The following is a 20,375-nucleotide window of genomic DNA, read 5'->3' as shown; positions in this document are numbered from 1 at the left end:
TACAAATCAAATTTGATTATGAACAAGGAAATTATAATGGTTAGAATGAGGCTCTTAAAAGTAACAAGCAACAGATTTTTATTTCACCATTTATTTGATCATTATAAAAATCTGTGAGTACCTTACATACTGCAATACATTGTGTCATCAATAAAAATATATTATCTTTTTTTTCTTTCTCCATGATTCGATACCTTTCAATGACAGTTCAATAATCTGTACAAAATAACAGCTATTTCAGTTGCCAGGAAGTTAGACAGAAGTCAAAGTAAGCTGATAATGGGATTCAGATGAATACAATGAATACAGTATGGCACCTTCAACAACAACTTTTATGACTAACTTAAACCCACAAAGAAAAATCCTCAGATTCCTATGCAAACTGCCTCTGATGTGATAAAGATGACTTCATGTTCAGAAACAGGTTATGAAGATGCTTTCTTTTACTTGTAGAATCACTTGCTAGGGCAGACGATTGACATAAATAGTTTGATGCATTAGTTAATTTAGCTGATTAACAAATTCAGTGTGCAATTCATGTGTTAATATGATCTTATTCTTACAGCCAATGAAATAAAGCATTGATTTAATTTTTTTGAGTCCAAGACCTGGTTATATCAAGTTTGGTTGGAACCCAGCCCAAGATTTCAAACCCAATTTAAAATCGCTGCAGCTGACTTACCCTCAACACTCTTTCTGTCCAAAACCTTACAAAACATGTTGCATGCTGAGCTTGTAACACAATAACTGTGAACAATATATGGTCAGATAAAACACTTGACAACAGTTGCATTAAGCGCTTGCACACTTGATAATGATAGCAGTTGTTTCTTTAATATGAGGTGGCGGTCAACTAAGCTAGCTTAAAGTAAATGACAATTGTGATCATAAAAATGAATGGTTTTGACCATGTTTATATCCAGATATTAGCTGTGTATCCTCAGGATTTGTAGTGTTCATGGACAATGCTGTTACAGATCTGAAACCAAAATAGAGGTAAATTTTACAAAGATTTTTCAATCAGAAAAGACATTTCAGCTGTCAGCTGTGTCCTTCAGAAGAATATGTGGTTATTCAACAGTCCAACATCCAGTCTCTGGTGCTTTTCATATAAAAATCAAAGAATCTTCAAGGCACCATGCAGTGTGGACATACTGTGACAAACCCTTCTGTGTCCAATATCTTTAAGTCTGCTAGAGGCTTCTTTACTATGGTAACATGGGTGCCATAGCAACAAGGTGAGGAGTGCACATGCATAACTTGGTGGATAAGAAGTGGAGGATATGAAAGAAATTCATATTGTTTATATATATATATATATAGAGAGAGAGAGATATGTGTGTGTGTGTGTGTGTGCAGTGCTTGCCAAGGACAAAAATGTGATTGGAAGAATTTGTGGAAGTTGTTAAACTGGTGCCACATAGTTGCCAGGGAATGTTCCGAAAGCTTGAGTCCGTTCAGACATACCTAACAGGAAAAAATAAAAATCACTTATTTACATAAGAAAACATATAAATTAAGCTGCGGTCACACTAGACTAGACATGCTCCATTCACTCCTCTTCAAACACATCCAAAGAGAGCAGAAACACATTAAATAAACGAAAGTTCAAGGCAAATTTGCTGCAAACTTGCCACAAATTGTCCATTGTTTTGTGGCAAGTTTGTGGCTAATTTGCCAGAACTTTCGATTTTTTTTTTTTTTTAAGGTAAGCTCATGTGAAAAAATTTCACATACTGCTGCGTACCGAAGTTCTCACCTACAGACTCGTATGACGAGAAGACGTGTGACCAACAGAAGATTGAAACAGTACACACTGACCTCTTGGCTCAATACAAAGAATACATATTTTAAAATTGCATGTTTTTATTGTGGCAGGCAAGTGAGTAGACCGTATATTTTAACATTCTGAATAAAATATATGTATGTATATGTTATTTGAGATTATTATTATTTTTTTAATCAGAAGCCCTCAAGCATGACATCACATCCTGTACGTGTATGTACGTGACCACAGCTTTATGAAAAGTAGCAACAGTATCACTTTACTAATCCATACAATTCAGTTACAGTACAGTAAACATTCATTATATTCCCTCAGGACATCAATGGAGAAGGGTCTGTCTGCATACTATAAGGCACGCCCACTACAAGACATGCCCCCTGTGCTAAAAAAAAATAAAAATGATGAAAAGTCTTGACATAGTTGGATGTCACATTCATACACTGTGTTTGTTGTGAAACCCTACACCTACCCCTAAACTTAACCCCAACCTCAGATATTAAAAAGTGAAATGTTTGTAAAATGATTAAATATACCACAACATAAAAGTTCTATTAAAAGCAATCAAACCGCCATATCACTAGGTGGCGACAATGAGGAGAAGCGTGATGAAAAGGAAGAGGAGAAGAAGCTGTATCACTGTTGCTGAGTTCGAAATACTACTACTCTTACTACTTCTGCTATTTGTCTATATGGCAGAAGTAGTATGAGTAGTATGGTAGTATGCAAAATCGAACTAAGCCTGTGTAACTAGCAGGCTAATTGGCTAGTAGTGTGCAAATCTAATAGGCTAACCAGTTAGCTTGTGAGCTAATTGGAAAAAACAGCACAGCTAAATGTTTAATTTCACAATTTATATCTTTGATTTAATAATATGACATGTGACATAATTAAAAGTTATTCTTTGTTATATGTACGTAGTTAAGACAACATGAATCATACAGAAATTGAATAGGATTTTGAAAAATCTTTCAGCCAATAAAATAGCTTTGTGATTCAAGGGGGGCGTTCCTTGTAGTGGGCCTTGTGTAGTGGGTGTTCCTTATCATCTTATGTGACCAGATAAAATTGCATCAATGCTGCACTTAAGATAGTACTGAAGTTTATACTGTAATGTCAGAATTCCCCAGTAGTTGGCATCAAGGTCTAAAAAAAAATCAAAAAAATCAAAATGTCCTAACACTAAAGCCACAACAACGCCAGTGTGAAGAAATCTACTATCTGGGGGAAAAAATTATTAAATCTTGACAAAAAAACAAAAACAATCAAGAGACACGAAACAATCGGATATCTCACACACTGTTACATACTGTATTAAAAAAGTATATTGTTTTCTTAAAGGGTCATTACCTACAAACCAGCCATCATCACACTTCTCCATGACCTGAACAATGTCGCCCTCTTTCAACTCCAGCTCGTCTCGATTCTGGGGTTTATAGTTGTAAACCGCTTTATACCTGAATGTGCGGGAAAATAAAACGTTAAACCCGTAGAACATTGGTGTATTAATGTTGCATTATGTTGAATATTCTTAATCAATAATAACATTTACATTTTATTCAGTTCTATGACTACTTGAGTTACTCACTGTTGTCGTGAAATGACAGTAGAACCAATGTTCACAGGAGATCTTGACGCGGAAGAAATCTTAACCTGTGCATTCAGCTGTGGAGATGGTGTTTTGGTCCCAACCTAAAAAATATATTTAAAAGGTGTTTTTTTTTTTACTTTTATCAAAACATGATGGAATCATTTATTATAGCTGAAGTGTATAATTCTTTTAGTGTCACCAAAAATAATTGCAAGAATAATCACAGGTTTTTATACAGATTTCCTGAACACTTACCATATACCACAACAAAAAATATATGCATTCACTTCTACGGATACTTCGGTATTACTGTAGTAAAACCATGATTTATTGCATCAAAACCATGGTTTCCACCAAAAAAAAAAAAAAGAATATTAAAAGGTTCACTCAGTAGTATTCCCTTTCGTAGGAACTCGAGCTGCGTAATCGCATTGGGGACACGCCCCGAGTGTCACGTGGTCTGAAGAGCTTGTACAATAGCAGCAATTTATTGGCTGGTGGCGCTTAAGTGACGTCCCTAGGGAGCTATGTCCTGGGCTCCATAAAAGCGCTCGCTTTGGCGCCATCGAGTCAGGTTTTCTGTTCTTCAGTACACGATTTTGTCTAAGCCCATGTTTGTTCCAGCAACTTTCTTATTAATGAAATTTTATTAATAAAAGGATTATTAATCCTCCATTTTGAGCGGCAAACATGTAAGGACATCGTTTATACAGTGTAAATTTCAGAGCAATTTTTATGTAGTTTTTTCCAAACATTACAAGGTTCCAACGGGGACAGCTGCGATTCTAAGGCACACAATTTCTCACCACAAGGCATTATCCCCACTTGTTCCAGTTCCAAGGCCTCCAGATTTGGAGTTCTGTGTGCGGGAGTCGTTTGGGATTTCGGCTTTGTATCTGAGAAGTTTGGAGTGCGAACAGTCATGAGCGAAAGTGCGAGTCTCGTCGGACATACTCTGAGGCCTAGCCCGGCGGCCATTTTTTGATGAACAAAGTGTGCGAAAGAGTTACCATGCGCATCTTGAGCCATCGCCATTAAAAAAATGCTGTATTAGAGAATTCGTCATTGGTAGGTAAGGAACAAATTGGCCCCTTTGTCCCTATTGTCTTTTTCTGTGTCGTTCTGTGAGAATTCACATGTATAAGACAATGGAGGAGCGGCCTCGTCCTTTCTCTCTCTCCCCTCCCCGTTTGAAGCAAACTGCTCGCAGAGGAGGGGATCATGGTCTAAATAGGTCTACACACGAGCCTAACTGGCTTGCTGTGTAACAAAGGATGAGCCCTCAGTGAACGAAACTGGACCATATAAACGTATCCGTTTCTCTCCTGTTTTGTCCTTTGGTCAGTATCGGAATGAGTTCGCCATTGTATGCACCTCGAACGTCCGACAACCAGAATATGGTTCAGTCCTCCGCAACTTGCTGGGGAGCGAACATAAAAAATGTTTTTAAAAATGCTTGCCGAATTCAGCCTGTCTCCATGAACAAGGGTCTCAAGATATGCATAACAGAAATCGATGTTCATTGAGCTCAAGTGTACACAAAACACCCAGTGAACATAAACACCACACGTTGTCCCCCCATAAGAATGCTGCGGCCGTTGTTTTTGACTCTGGTCTCTCTCCTGGAGGAAATGCCTTGGGAGACTCCTGTCAGAACAGAAATGTTGACTCAGGCTCAAGGAATCATTTGGCACCCCCGTCCAGACTTGTGGAAGTTATGGGTATGGCCCCTCAACGGGACGCTCTTTTGAATGGTGGGTTATCCCCCGCTATGGTTGATACCATACTGAATGCTAGAGCTCCATAAACTAGGAAGCTTTATTCAAGTGCTGTATTTTTGCTTCTTGGTGTACAGCATGAGGTGAAAATCCAGTTCACTGCCCTGTCCATACAGTGCTGGATTATTTTCAAGAGCGTTTTGGGGCAGGGTTTTGCCCCGGAAACGCATAAAGTCTATGTTGCCATTCTCTGTAGACATTCTCTTGTCTCTCGTTTTATGTGCGGGGTGTGTTGGTTCGCAGGCTTAGACCTTTTTGTCCCATCGGCGTTCCTTATGGGATTTATCTGTTGTTTTAGAGGCGCTCTCGGGTGCTCCGTTTGTGCCCTTGGCAACAGTCGCTGATAAGTTTCTGACTCTTAATACGGCCCTGCTAGTTGCATTGGCATCGTTTAAAAGGGTTGGTGATTTGCATGCCTTGTCAATCAGTCTTTTATGTATGGATTTTGCACCAGGGTGTTTAAGAGTGGTGTTAAGACCTCGTTTGGGCTATTTGCCCAAGGTAATTTCTACATCATTTCACTCGCATACTATTAATTTTCTGTCTTTCTATCCTCTCATATTTGAGTCGGAGGAGCATGAAAGATTGTATATGCATTGCCCAGTTTGGGCGCTGTGGGTTTATGTTGACCGTACTAGCCAGTGGCTTAAATCAGAGCAGTTGTTTGTGTGCTTTGGTTCGGTGTCCAAGTAAAGACTGTCTCATTGGCTTACTGATGCAATTTCAAGTGCTAACTAAGCATGCGGTTCACCTTTTTCTTCGGGTATTCAAGCCCATTCTACGAGGAGCATGCCATCCTTATGGGCTTTGGTTAGAGGTGCGTCCTTGAAGGACATTTGTATGGTGGCAGGGTGATCCTCTCTGCATACATTTGTTAGATTTTATAATCTGGATGAGGGTTTGACTCCTGCTTCTCAGGTTCTCTCTGTTGGAACATGAGTAAACTCATAATTTTTTCTGTTTTATTCAGATGCTTTAGCTCACTTGTGGGAGTTATGGGCTATATGATTAGACAGTTGGCAGCTACTGTTCGCATAACATGAATGTATATCGTTCCCAATGCCATTACGCAGCTTGAGTTCCGGTTACGTCTCGGTTACGTGAAACGTAAACCTGGTTCCCTGAGTGGGACCCCGACGCTGCGTAAGCTGGCCATACTCTCTAGCAGCTGCATAGGCTCGTGCCTTCCTGTAGAAAATCTGACTCTATGGCGCCAAAGCGAGCGCTTTTATGGAGCACGTGACGTAGCTCAATAGGGGTGTCGTTTAAGCGCCACCAGCCAATAAATTGGCATGATTGTACAAGGGCTTCAGATCACGTGACACTCAGGGTGTGTCCCCAATGCGATTACACAGTGTCTCGTTCCCACTCAGGGAACAAGGGTTACGTTTCACATAACAGAGACATTTTTCCTCATTTAAAAAGTTTTACTTCTTAAAAAAATTTATAGTAATTTTGAAATATACTGTATGCCTAAAACCATGACAACTCATGTGAGATGAAGAGTTCAGTCATACCAGTAACCTTATAAAAGCTCTTTTATTCTACATGGAGCAGAGGTGCCTCATGGAGGCAGCCAGGTTAGCATCACATGACCAGCTGAATACTACTCACTTAATCTCAGTTACTGCACTGTTATTGGACACTTTCATTCATGGGTTAAATTAATCCTGGTTTACTGTGCATGGTGAATTTCGAAAATTACACTGGTAGCTGAAAACTACTGTGTTTAAATGATGCAGCATGCAGGCCACTAGGTGTCAGTGTAAGCCATACTTCGACATACTTCTAAAAAATGACATCTATCCAATGAGTCCACCTTTAAAGGTGCACCAAGTAAATTTCTGGTAATTAAAAAAGTTTTACACATAATGCACAAACAGCTCTCACTCTCACGCGGATCATGGATAAGCAGCGCAACATCAAATGGCAAGCGCGAGCACAAAGCTATGTTCAGCCGGCCGAGAGCTCGCAAGTCACGGCTGTCAGGTGCGCAACTATGCGCAACTATGCGCGAAAATTCTTTTCGATTGGATAGAAGAATGTTCATTACAGGGATGTGTGTAATACAAGACGGATAAAAACACAGACCAAAAGTAACAAAAGAGAAGATAAACAAACACATTTGATTTGAAGTGACAGCACTCCAGGACGATGGGTGTAGAGTCCAAAACCGCAAGTACTTCTTGGACCATTGGGACGAGTAAGAGCCAGCTGAATCCTTGCTAAAATCATACTTAGTGCGCCTTTAAAGTTCTGGGTAGGTTTGCACCAGCTGTGCATAAGGTCTCACTTATGTTGGGACGTAAAGTTCACACTAAGGGCTTAGTAACTACTAGTTAGTTTATAATTAAGTCAGTGCTTCATTTGGTTGCACCACCTGTTCTTAATGCAAGACTTAACTAGTAGGTTGTAAGCTCTCCGTAAAGTGATGCATAGTCGTATATGATGTTTACTTGTATTGATCCAATAAACAGCCTTCATATTTGTACACAGAAGTGTTAAAAAGCCATGAACTTCAATTTGATCTTGTTACGGTTGATGTTCAAACCTTGTTTTCTCACGTAACTGTCAGCTGTAATAAGTTATATCCCCATTAATATACGATACGTAATAAAAGCAGATTTGATAAATAGTATATTTGCCCTGTGTAAATAACAATATATAGGAACTGTGTCTAAAATAAATAAGGGGTGATAAATAAATACTAATACAACAAGCTGGAAAAACAGACATTTATTCATTTTAATATCCTATATATTATATTTTGAATGTGCTGAAACTTGACACCGGGCGACGCATCCTGAAAACAGCACCGTTTGAATGGTTTCATGCTGAAGAGCCACTTAAAAGTACTTTTTATTTCTCTCGTAAATGAAAACGAGTGTAAATGTCAACATCATACTATATGTCGAAATGATTGATGCCTATCATGCAAAACATGAGCTCATTGATGTCATAAAATATCAGTCTGCTTTTTTATTCCATCAGTTACTCCTGGTCAGAGGCTTCCGTAAATATTTAGTTTATACATAGAGTTACGTCCTACATAAATGTAATGGTGCAACGCTCAAATATTTAGTAGTGTGTAAATTGTGACTTAGTGCCCATTTACGCCACAACTAGGCTAAGATGTAACTTACGTATAGCTGGTGCAACCCTACCCTGGTTACTACAATATTACTAATACTAATATTACTAGTAAACTATGGTTAATTTTCGTAAGGGTTAAATTTGTGTGACAGCATTAAATTGAACATAAATTTAAACGTAATTTTCACTAATAAACTAGAAAACACTATTTTATTTAACTGAATCAAAATATAGTGATAAACAGCAGCAATACAATAAATATTTTGTTTACAAAAGAAAGCAAAGATCCTTTAAGGCTGCGCGGGCTCAAAAGAAACAATGAATCATTAATGTGAATTAGTTTACATGAACCGTCCAAAGGAAACTGACTCACAAAACTCAATCGGAGTGACCAACATTAAATATAAGGGAAACGACACATATTTGAAAATATAAAAGGTGCACTCTGAAATTATGAATTCTGTTAATCATCTCAAAATTACCAAAATAAGCTGATCATTTGTGGCAAGTAAACATGTAGCGTTCTTTCTATATACAAACCTGTGTGATGTACTGAGGGTCAACGTTGGTGTTCACTGGCAGTCCCGGGCCCTGGGGAGATGTCAGCACATGATTGGATGGTGACACAGGTGATCTGGTGTCCGTAGCCAGTGGGATGTGAGGCTGCAGTAATCCACTCCAGTTGCTTGTGTGTGGGGTGGATGAAGTGGGGCCAGGCGAGTAAAAGAAGTGGTTGGGTGGCTGTTTGGGGATGGTGGGCTGTGCAGGTGACAGAGGGGAGCGTGATTGGCTGGAGGAGTGTTTGTGAGGTGAAAACTGCAGTTCAGGGGAGCGTGAGGAGAGTAAAGGGGGGGAGTGCAGGGGCCTGCCAGGGCTGAGGGGCTCTGAGGTAGCAGTGGGGGAGAGGAGCGAGGAGGGAAGCTCATCACTAGTTTTAGTGCGAGGCATTTTGTTGACCTGGACGTAATTTATCGGGAAGATTCCACTGCGTGTGGTGCCCGCGATACGACCCTCCAGCCAGTGATCGTCAACACGCCGGGTTATAGAGATCACCTCACCCTGAACAACAGAACAAGAAAAAAAATTATGTGAGTAAACAGTCAAAGAGGCAAACGAGGAGATAAGGACAAAGACAGATTTAAAAGGTACTTAATTTTATTTGATTTACTTTTTTTATATATGGAACATTATAACAAATGAATTAGTCTGGCATCAGATCAGAAACAGCTGCTTCACATTATGTGAAAACTTAAGACTCAAAACAGTATTACATAATACAGTGGCAAGAAGTATGTGAACCCTTTTCAATTAGCTAGTTTTCTGCATTAATTGGTCATAAATTGTGATCTCATCTTTATCAAAGTCCCAATCATAGACAAACACAATGTGCTTCAGCTAACAACACACAAACAATTATAATCTTTCATGTCTTTATTGAACACAGACCATTACACATTCACAGTGCTGTGGAAAAAGTAAGTGAACCTTTGGATTTAATAACTGGTCGATCCTCTTTTGGCAGCAATAACCTCAACCAAGCATTTCTGGTAGCTGCGGATTAGACCTGCACAATGTTCAGAAGGAATTTTGGACCGTTCTTCCTTACAGAACTGCTTCAGCTCTGCTATATTCTTAGGATGTCTGGTGTGAACGACTCTTTTGAGGTCATTCCACAGCATCTCTATTAGGTTAAGGTCTGCACTTTGACTGAGCCGCTCCAAAAGATGGATTTTATTTTTTTGATGCCATTCTGTAGTGGATTTACTTTGATGTTTAGGGTCTTTGTCCTGCAGCATCACCCAACTTCTACTGATCTTCAGCTGGTGCACAGCCACCCGGATATTATCCTGTAGGATATCTTGATAAACTTGGGAATTCATTTTTCCCCTCGATGATGGCAAGCTGTCCAGGTCCCAAAGCAACCCCAAATCATGATGCTCCCTCCACTGTACTTCACAGTTGGGATGATGTTTTCATGTTGGTATGCGGTGCCTTTTTTACGCCATATGTAGTGTTGCGTGTCCTTCCCAAACAATTCAACCTTAGTCTCAAAAGTCCACAAAACATTTTCCTAGTAGCGTTGTGGTGTGACAAGGTGGTCTTTGGCAAACTTCAGGCACACAGCAAAGCAGTGTCCTGCCATGAACACCATGCCTGTTTAATGTTTTCCGTATAGTAGACTCAAAAACAGAGATGTTAACCAGTTCCAATAATTCCTTCAAGTCTTTAGCTGTCACTCTAGGGTTCTTTTTTACCTCACTGAACATTCGGTGGTGTGCCCTGAGTCATCTTCTAGGGAGAGTAGCCACAGTATTAAATCGTCTCCATTCATAGACAATTTGTCTAACTGTGGAAAGATGAATATCTAAGCTCTTCAAGATAACTCTGTAACCCTTTACAACTTTATGCAAAGCAACAATTCTTGATCATAGGTCTTCTGAGATCTCTTTTTTGCAAGGCATGGTCCACGTCAAAAGATGCTTCTTGTGAATAGCAAACTCAAAATGTTTGAGTGCTTTTTATAAGACGTAGTAGCTCTAACCTACACCTCCAGTCTCGTTTCATTAATTGGATGCCAGGTTTGCCAACTCCTGACTCTAATTAGCTTTTGTTGACGTAATTAGACTAGGGGTTCGCATCCTTTTCCCAACCTAAACTGTGACTGTTTGAATGATGTATTTAATATGTACAAGAACAAACAGATTGTGGTTGTTCATTATTGTAACTTAGATAAAGATCAAACCAATTTGTAAGACAAATTTATACATACTGCAAAAGCAAGTAATTCCAAAATTACATACTTTTTCTTGCCACTGTAAATATAACTGGATGAGCCACAGTCAATGCTAGTGTAAAGTAGCTGATAGACACAAGTCAGACAGCACATCAGTTGAATTGCACAGTATATCATACGCCAAGTTGTGACATTGCTTGGAAGCCATAAACAACCTATAGTACAAGTACAATGTGTGACATTTATGGCACCTTTCTAAAGGACAGTTCCACAGGCAGGTCAGCATTAAAGTTAAAGAGGGCTACTGCCTCTCCGTACTCCAACACCTGGATGGTGGGCGACTTTATTGGAGTGGGCTTCTCCGTTGGAGGAATAATCTGGAAAGAAAAGCCAGGAAGCAGGGTAAAATTACAAAATAGAAAGTTTATAATGTTTCAGAACACACCCGCATGCATGCAGCCATACCTCCACATAGCTGGTGGGAAAGATTCCCACTCTCCCGTGATGCTCTCCTTCATACCAGTTGGTGTCCACTTGTCGGTGAATGTACACTACATCACCTTTCTGTATGGTCAGCTCCCTATATATGACACAACAAAGATCATAATAATGGTTGTGGTAAACACACTTGGGAAGGTTTATTCATTTTTTAAAGTGGCTTACATTGTATTGAAAGTAAATGATTTTTATCAGTATGTGTTCTCTGGGAATCAAACCCATGACCGTGGCATTGCTAGTATTGTTCTTTACCAGTTGAGCTGCTTTAAATGTATTTTATTAGAAAAGCGCCACAGCAGTTTTTTATGAATAATACAAAATAATCATAATAATAATAATAGTAATAAAAAATAAAAAAAATACTAAAACATTTGCAGTGGGATTTAAATTTTTTTTTTAAATGGATCATATTTCTCTATTTTCTTTATACTCTGTTCTCAATAATTATGCAATAACATGTCCACTATTCTAAAAAACAACTCTAAAGATGTGTCTTATTATGAAGGTCATTCACATTCAATACAAATGTAGGACAAGAGAGGTCACAATTTTAACCTGAATTTGACTCGTTGTCTAAAACCTGAGCCATCTGTATTCAGAGAGGGCATACAGTATTTCTTGATAAAACACTAAACAGGTCCAAAGTTACAATACCATGTACGTTCATGGCTTACACAAATCTCATTGCAAATACTGAAAATAATAAAAAATAAAGATCTAAAATGTCTGTTTGTGTGTGTCATTTGTTTCTACTCACTTTGAGGATTGTGCTTGAAAATTAAATTTGGCTCGTGCTGCCTTCATCTGTGTAGACAAACATTAATTGTTCCTCAGAATCTGTGTCAAATCTACTATAGCTTTTCATTCATTCATTTTGTACAAGAAAAAGGAGGAAATACCTTCTTCTCTTCTTTCTTTGGAGGGAAATCCATAGTCTCCAACATAGAGGTTACGCGGTCTGTACAAGGATGTCACCAAATTAGATATCAGCTCATAAACAATGAAGAGTTACCTCATAAATCTTTAGAATAATCATGATGTAAATGACACATCAGTTTACGTTCTATAGTAATAATAATAATAATAATAATAAAATATGCATCATATTCTGGGACCCCAAGTGATTCCCACCTAGTTTAACATTTAAACATTTAATAAACAAAAATCAGAGGCATAATATAGTTATTGGCCACTTTAGTTTACATTTTTTATGCATTTATGAGGAATTTTGCTTGGTGAATCCTGTAGAACGATCAGAGTGGAGACACAATATGGAGGGAACAGAGAGGGGAAATTGTATTAAAAATATTGCAGCAATGCAATGTTGTGATTTATTTGGCCAAGTGCACTTTTTAAATGTTACAAAATAATCATATATTGTGTGCTAACAAACATTTCAAGTAGATAGATTTCTTTTGTTTGCAAAAGCCACATTTAAAAAAAACACCCTCTGAACACACTGTGAACAAAAGACTTGTACCCGAAGACTCGGGAGGTGAACTAATCATTTCTGCTTCCTGTACAGAGCCTATGCGGCAGTCACGTGTCAAATGAACGAAACATGAAATTTTGCGCATGCATGGCAACGACAAAATGGACGAATCACTATCTGAAACTACTCGCTATTCCGAAGTTATATATAAAAAAAAATTTGTTAAAAATGAAAGATTCGTTCATGAACGACCCATCTCTAGTCATTAAAGGTGCACGCAGTAATTTTTCCTCATTTAAAAAGTTTAACTCCTAAAGAAATTAATTGTACTTTTGAAACGTGTAAATTCACGAACACTCACATGAGATGAAGAGTTCAGTCATATCAGTAACCTAAATGCTGTTTTATTCTACATGGAGAATACTTCTCACTTAATTTCAGTGTACGCCCTGTTATTGGACCCTTTATTTATGGATTAAGTTAATTATGGCTGACTGTCAATAGTGAATTTCTATGGGGGCCTGGGTAGCTCAGTGGTAAAAGATGCTGGCTACCACACCTGGAGTTCGCAAGTTCGAATCCCAGGGCGTGCTGAGTGACTCCAGCCGGGTCCCCTAAGCCACCAAATTGGCCCGGTTGCTAGGGAGGGTAGAGTCACATCTACCCTGGTCGCTATAATGTGGTTCGTTCTCGGTGGGGCGCGTGGTGAGTTGAGCGTAGTTGCCGCGGTGGATGGCGTGAAGCCTCCACACGCGCTATGTGTCCGTGGCATCGCGCTCAACAAGCCATGTGATGAGATGTGCAGGTTGACGGTCTCAGACACGGAGGCAACTGGGATTCGTCCTCCGCCACCCGGACTGAGGCGAATCACTACGTGACCACGAGGACTTAAAAAGCACATTGGGAATTGGTCATTCCAAATTGGGAGAAAAAGGGAAAAAAAAAAAAAAAAAAAAATAATGATTTTCTATAATGCCATTGGTAACTGAAAACTATTGTGTTTGAATGATGCTGCATCCACACCACTGTGTGTCAGTGTAAGTCAAAGATGACAAATTACAACTTTAAAGAGGCTTGTGAGCCATTTATTAAGCACAATGGCTGCAGGGTTTATCTGAGGTAGGTTCAAGTTGTTTCTTTATCTGAAAACTCTGAATCTTGGTGTGTTATGCTAAAGGAGATATTGATGAGCAGCATGTGAAGGATCTCTGATCATTCTTTCTGCAGTCAATGATTCTTTGCATTGAATGGATTATGCATTGTAGTCTAGGGTTTGTGTGCACACAGGCTGTTAAACCTCTTTCTGTAGACAGATACATTGCCTGGCCAAAAAAAAAAAAGTTGCCATTTGGATTTAAATAATTGTTATGATCTGGGGTTGCTTCAGTTGGTCAGGTCTAGGCTCAGCAACGTTATGCGGCAAAAAAAAGAAGTCCGCTGACTACCTGAATGTACTGAATGACCAGGTTATCCCATCAATGGATTTTTTCTTCCCTGACGGCACAGGCATATTCCAGGATGACAATGCCAAGATTCAGTGGCCTCAGATTGTGAAAGAGTGGTTCAGGGAGCATGATGTGCTGAAGAAGACTTTACGGAGTGGTTTGACTCAATACCATCAATACCGCCTTCAGTTTTGATTATGGTGCACATTCGTCATGGCATTGTTTCGACAACCTTATGCAATGTCACAACATTTATTCTGTACAGAGTTGCATTAATTTTTGGCCGAGATCTTGTATTGATGAGAGTCGAACCACTCCGTAAAGTCTTCTCTAGCACATCCCAAAGACTTTCAATGGGGTTAAGGTCAGGACCCTGTGGTGGCCAATTCATGTATGAAAATGATTCCTCATGCTCCCTGAGCCACTCTTTCACAATTTGAGCCCGATGAATCTTGGCATTGTCGTCCTGGAATATGCCCGTGCCATCAGGGAAAATATTGATGGGATAACCTGGTCATTCAGTACATTCATGTTGTCAGCTGAGCCTAGACCTGACCAACTGAAGCAACCCCAGATCATAACCTTTATTTAGATCCAAACAGCAGCTTTTTTTTTTTTTTGGCCAGGCAGTGTACCTCAGTGTCATATGATATGGAGTTATGTTTGGTAGAGTTAATGAGGGGTTTTATAGAATGTCTTTGTTCAGTTATCTGGAATTAAACTTCGGGCCAAGAACTGTATTTCAGGCCATTTGTTATTTTAGTCCTAGCACTCTTTTCCTTCACAGAAAAAGTGAATACTAACAAGGAAATGTCACAACATGTAAGGTTACATTAACAAATATGGTCAAAGATTAAATTAAACTGGATTAAATTAAATTGGATTTAAGAACTTTTTTTATGCTCAACAATATTAGCAGTGCTTCAAGGTGCCTCCAGCACTGTATGCATTAATGTGTTTACAGTTTTCTGGACTAATCTCCAAGAAAAACAACTAGATAAAGCTATAGAAATTTTTAATCAAGACTTCCATCCTGCTGCTTGCTACACCTTTCCTGCCCGGCCAAACTCAGTGACTGACTTCACATTTGTGTTCCTTGGTTCCAAGAAATGTCTCTGTATTAATTGTGCCACGTTGTGGGGCAATCAAAGGGAAGAAAGGTGTAGGAGAAGAGAGCAGAGCTGTGGCACCGAGGACAGTGGAGGAAATACATTAGGAAATACTAAAGGGGAGGAGATTTAATAGGAAGATGACTGTATCTTACCATCAACATGTGTGAAGCTCGCTGTTGTGCCCTGCTTTACAGCTGAGCAGGGAGTTATGGGAGAGCTGGAAAGAAGAAAAAAAAAGTTATAATTCCATAATCACATGCAACTAAGTCTCTACAAAGCCACAAAATGCAAGAACATAGTACACATTTAATACAAAAATATACATTTCTAAAAAGCCAGTTCACATAGGAAAGAAACATTAAAAACAACTCAATTGTTTCTCCTGGACAGCAACACTGTTTTCTCATCTGGTTTTCCAGTAAAAACAACTAAGTATCCTTAAAGCAAGATACATTTACTTGAATAGAAAAACTGCCTAAGATATTAAGGCTATTTTTTAGAAAATAAATCTCAAATAATGACATTTAGTGAGGTTTATTCTATAACAAAAAAAAAAGGCAAGAACAAGATTTAATATAGTGTGCAATTTTACAATTCTCATGTAAATTGATCTCATTTTAAGGATGTTTCGATATTTTTTTTATTAGATCAAATGGGCACTTTTGCTTAAGTATCCTGTTTTTCTGATTTTTTCTCTTGTTTCTGAGAACAGAATCCCTTAAAATCTCAATTGTGTCTCCTCTAGAGTTTTAGAAGACATTTCTAAATGTTTCAAACTCCAGATACCAAATTCTGCAAGCAAAAATTTGAGATCTTACCATGAACTCAAAAACTTTATCAAATTCTTCTTACTGCATATCAACAATTGTCTCATTTGTTTCTATATATATATATATATATTTTAATTGTGCACAATTCATCAGTGCATGTTATTCCAAAGACAGGGTTCCCAATCTTTTTTTTTTTTTACCAATAAATGTATATGACCTTATCACAACATTTTAATACTTTTTGATTACTGAATAAGTCATTCAAAATCAAATATATTTGCTTATGAATCATTCAGACCAATTTGTGAATAGGTTCAACCAACACAAAAAATGGTTTGCTTACAAATCGGACATCACTATGTCTTGCAACTTTGTCTACACAAAGAAAAATTGTATCTATGACTTTTAAAAATGTATTAATTTCTGTGCTTGTTAAATTTGCTGACATTTATAGGTTTTCCATGAACATAAGAAACCTGCAAAGAAAAAAAAGGTTTGCCTTTATCATTTTTAATAGAAAATGTAATAACAAGCTCTGCCTTTGATACAACTATCCTTTTCGGGTGGCGTTTTCATGGTCGCTTAAACTCTGCTATGGAACACCCACCTTACATTTTCTCTCATTAAATATGCCATTTCGCTTAAAAGTAAGTTGCATTATGGAATTAAAATAAGTTATGAATGTCTTTTTATGTTGACTTCAAATTGTGCTTGATTCTCTCTATGAATACTGTAACACTCGATTAACAGGATGAACCAGGTCAAGCATGTGAAAAAAGTTACAACCACAAAATTCTTAATTTGATACACACAGACATAAACACACCCACTCACAAATACACAAACACACATACATTCACACAAAGAGCTCAGCATGGGGTCGAGTATGTGGGCTGCCAGACAAAAAGTCAACAATTAACAAATCAGACAAGGAGGTCAGCCATGTCGTATGAACTTAATAACAGACTGCAAACAGCAGAGAGTCTACTGCAGTTAGTCACACCGTATCATCATTAACAATATTGATGCATAACAAGTATTATTGCTATGAAAACGCACGAAGAATGGAGGTTTTGCATCACTGGCAATTTCAATAGTTTGAAGGAATAGACTGCATTGTCCCACCTGCTGCAAAAACTTAGTATACCATGTCTGAGGTATACTAAAGATACACATAAAATCATAAACATGGAAAATCAATCAAATACAGATATACAAAAAACATGCACAGATACTCTAGAGAAGGTTTGTGATATTAGAAAATCAATAACACATACAGTGGCTCCAAAACGTATTTGGACACGAAAGACATGCTTAAAAATTTAAAAATTTATGAATGTCTTTTAATTTGATAGCAAAATATCGAAACAAGTGGCTTTTATTTTAAAGAAAGACTGCACAAATACACTTCCCAAGTAAATGAAGGCAAAACAGTATTTGGACACATTTTGGTTGTAAAACATTAGTGGAACATAGTTCATAGTTGGACACCTGTGTGAACTTGAAGGGAACTGACTTTATACATCCGCTAATGATTCCAAAAATTGCTTAGAAGTGAAGTTAGTTATGAGAAAAGCTCTAACATCAGTTTGTTTGAGATGCCCCTTGGTTGATATTCTATCAAATGTTCAAATACCATTTGTGACCACTGCAGATATAAACAAACACACACACAAACAAACAGACAGACAGACTTACCTGTTCTCCTGTCTATTCTCTTGTTTCCTTGAGCCTGTTGTGTTGGGTCTATTTCCCTGTAATAATTGAAATCACAGTCAGTCGGCTTCTGGCATACCCCTTTAACAAAAATGAACACTGTGTCTCAAAGACACAGTTCAAGCAGGAGCATTTGGGAGCAGTATGAAGATTTTGAGGCTGTAACCATTCCTGCACAGATGGTTGCACTACTCCCCTGGGTCCTACACTCCATTGATTCAAGTATGAATCAGGTGGAACTAGTGATGTCATCAGCTAGGATTTCCACAGAATGTGATTTCATCATCCAAGCACAGTGAGAGCCAAAAAGCTTTAAACAGTTAAAGGTGCAGTGAAGATTCTGTCATTGTTTACTCATGTGTAACAAAGTAAAAACACCATAAAAGTCACATAAAGTACCAGCCATACAATTGCTTTGTGTGAGGAACAAACTGAAATTTAAATCATTATTTGCTGAAAATCTTCCCATCTGCCATTGTCTGTTAAATCTCATTTATGCTCACGTACATTCAAACATGGCACGTCAAGACACGTCCCATTCATTTTCACTGTATGGAAAAGATCAACAAGGACATTCTGCTAAACCTCTCTTTTCGTGTTCCACAGCAGAAAGTAAGTCATATGAGATAGGAACGACATGAGGGTGAGTAAATAATGACAGAAATTTCTTCTTCCTTTTTTTTTTTTTTTGCTAATGCTAATTTGTAGCATAATGTTGATTTCCACAAACAATAATTTCTCATTCTTTATTTATTAAAATAAAGCTAAAAGCAAAAATTGCATTTACAGTTATGCACTTACAATGGCAGTACATGGGGACAGTCTATTAACACAAGATGTAAACATAACATGATTTTAGTGTGTTAAAATTGATTACTACTGTAACTTTATAGTATAAAGTTATATCCAATATTTGCCATGACTAACAAACTCTGTAATCCCGGTATTGGATGCAACACAGATTGTTATGTTGGTAATGTTTGCGTCTTGTAGATATACTTTTAAAACAGTGTGTATTTTAACATTTAAGGACTGACCCCATTCACTTCCATTGTAAGTCCCTTACTGTATCGCTTTTTTAATAAATGATGGACAAGTCCAAATTATTTTTTTTTTTGTGGTAATCATGCCACAAATGCTGTTGATTGAGCTTAACTTGTGTTGAACCCGGAACATTCCTTTGAGAACCACAGAACGAGAGACATGGCAAGAAAAGAACAAATGTACTGATATGAATTAAAGAACAGACATGAATTGTGCATGCTTGCAGTTGGCTTTTCAGCATTACAGGAAGTGACAGAGAGGATCAGCATGCACAGCTGTCAGTCATGAAGGCAAACATCCATTGACCCGAGGCATGCTGGCTGGAAGGTAACAATGGTGCCCAAAAACACCCTTTGACCATTTTATGGCACAACAAGAGGGAGCATAAAATTAATAGCTTGTCTGAGTGGAAATTTTAAAGAAATCAGTGAGGTCATAATGGATCACTAAAGTCTGTCTAGAAGTCTAAAAGATTTAAAAGCCATTTAGAGAGATACAGTACTTGCAGTATGCCAAATAAATGTTCTCAAATTATCTCCGTCTTGTCTAACGGCTGTGTTATTTCTGCTCTCACTCTATAATATTTCAGAGGAAAAGTATTTGCTCTGAGATGACCCATATAAACGAACAATCACAAATGAGATCTCTTCAGTACAGCAGTTCATTAGCTTTTCCTACACAGCAATAAGATTAAATGGAGAGCAAAGGTGGACCTATTTAAGTCTCCTGCTTCTCAGATATTTCTCCAGAGACAAAGTCTCAGAATAGATCTCAACAATGGCTCAAATTGTATTCTGATGTGCCACGATACCAACGGCTGCACTTAAAGGGATAGTTGACCCAAAAACAACAATTCTCTCAGCATTTACTCACCCTCATGCCATTCCAGATGTGTATGACTTTCTTTCTTCTGCTGAACACAAATAAAGATTTTTAGAAGAATATTTCAGCTCTGTAGGTCCATACAATGCAAGTGAATGGTGACCAAAACTTTGAAGCACCAAAAAGCACATAGAGGCAGCATAAAAGTAATCCATATGACTCCAGTGGTTAAATATATGTCTTCAGAAGCGATATGATAGGTGGGGGTGAGAAACAGATAAATATTTAACCCCTTAAATTCTGGTGCATTTTTAGGGTGCCACAGGCAATTTTCACACTCAAATTTAAAAGCTCACCATTCACACATACTGTGAACTAACTGCACAAAACTGACCTAATTTTTCAGAAATCCCCCCAAATAAAAAAAAATGCCTTTATGTGCTTTTTAGGGCTTCAAAGATTTGGTCACCATTCAGTTGCATTGTATGGACCAACAGAGCTGAGATATTCTTCTAAAAATCTTCATTTTTGTTCAGAAGAAGAATGAAGGTCAACGA

The 20,375-nt window shown here is 38.1% G+C and overlaps 1 protein-coding gene across 5 annotated transcripts in view; it reads right to left on the bottom strand.

The window, feature by feature from the left end:
- Positions 1-61: 61 nt before the first annotated feature.
- Positions 62-20,375, bottom strand: part of LOC127415452 (vinexin-like) — a 73,610-nt gene continuing 53,296 nt past the window's right edge. For 3 of the 5 annotated variants that reach the window (XM_051654200.1, XM_051654198.1, XM_051654199.1), the window contains exons 12-21: positions 17,935-17,990; positions 15,619-15,683; positions 12,377-12,435; positions 12,235-12,281; positions 11,445-11,559; positions 11,231-11,356; positions 8,786-9,304; positions 3,372-3,475; positions 3,134-3,240; positions 62-1,467 (exon numbers count right to left, since the gene is read on the bottom strand). In XM_051654200.1, the coding sequence (XP_051510160.1) occupies positions 1,406-1,467; positions 3,134-3,240; positions 3,372-3,475; positions 8,786-9,304; positions 11,231-11,356; positions 11,445-11,559; positions 12,235-12,281; positions 12,377-12,435; positions 15,619-15,683; positions 17,935-17,990 (1,260 nt within the window). In that variant the 3' untranslated portion in view covers positions 62-1,405. The remainder of the gene's footprint in view (positions 1,468-3,133; positions 3,241-3,371; positions 3,476-8,785; positions 9,305-11,230; positions 11,357-11,444; positions 11,560-12,234; positions 12,282-12,376; positions 12,436-15,618; positions 15,684-17,934; positions 17,991-20,375) is intronic. The other 2 variants (XM_051654202.1, XM_051654201.1) reach the window with 2 other exon arrangements.

Source organism: Myxocyprinus asiaticus, chromosome 24, assembly GCF_019703515.2.
Source record: "Myxocyprinus asiaticus isolate MX2 ecotype Aquarium Trade chromosome 24, UBuf_Myxa_2, whole genome shotgun sequence".
Classification (NCBI taxonomy): domain Eukaryota; kingdom Metazoa; phylum Chordata; class Actinopteri; order Cypriniformes; family Catostomidae; genus Myxocyprinus; species Myxocyprinus asiaticus.
Note: the sequence above shows the minus strand (reverse complement) of the source record. Positions and strands in the feature narration are given on the sequence as shown.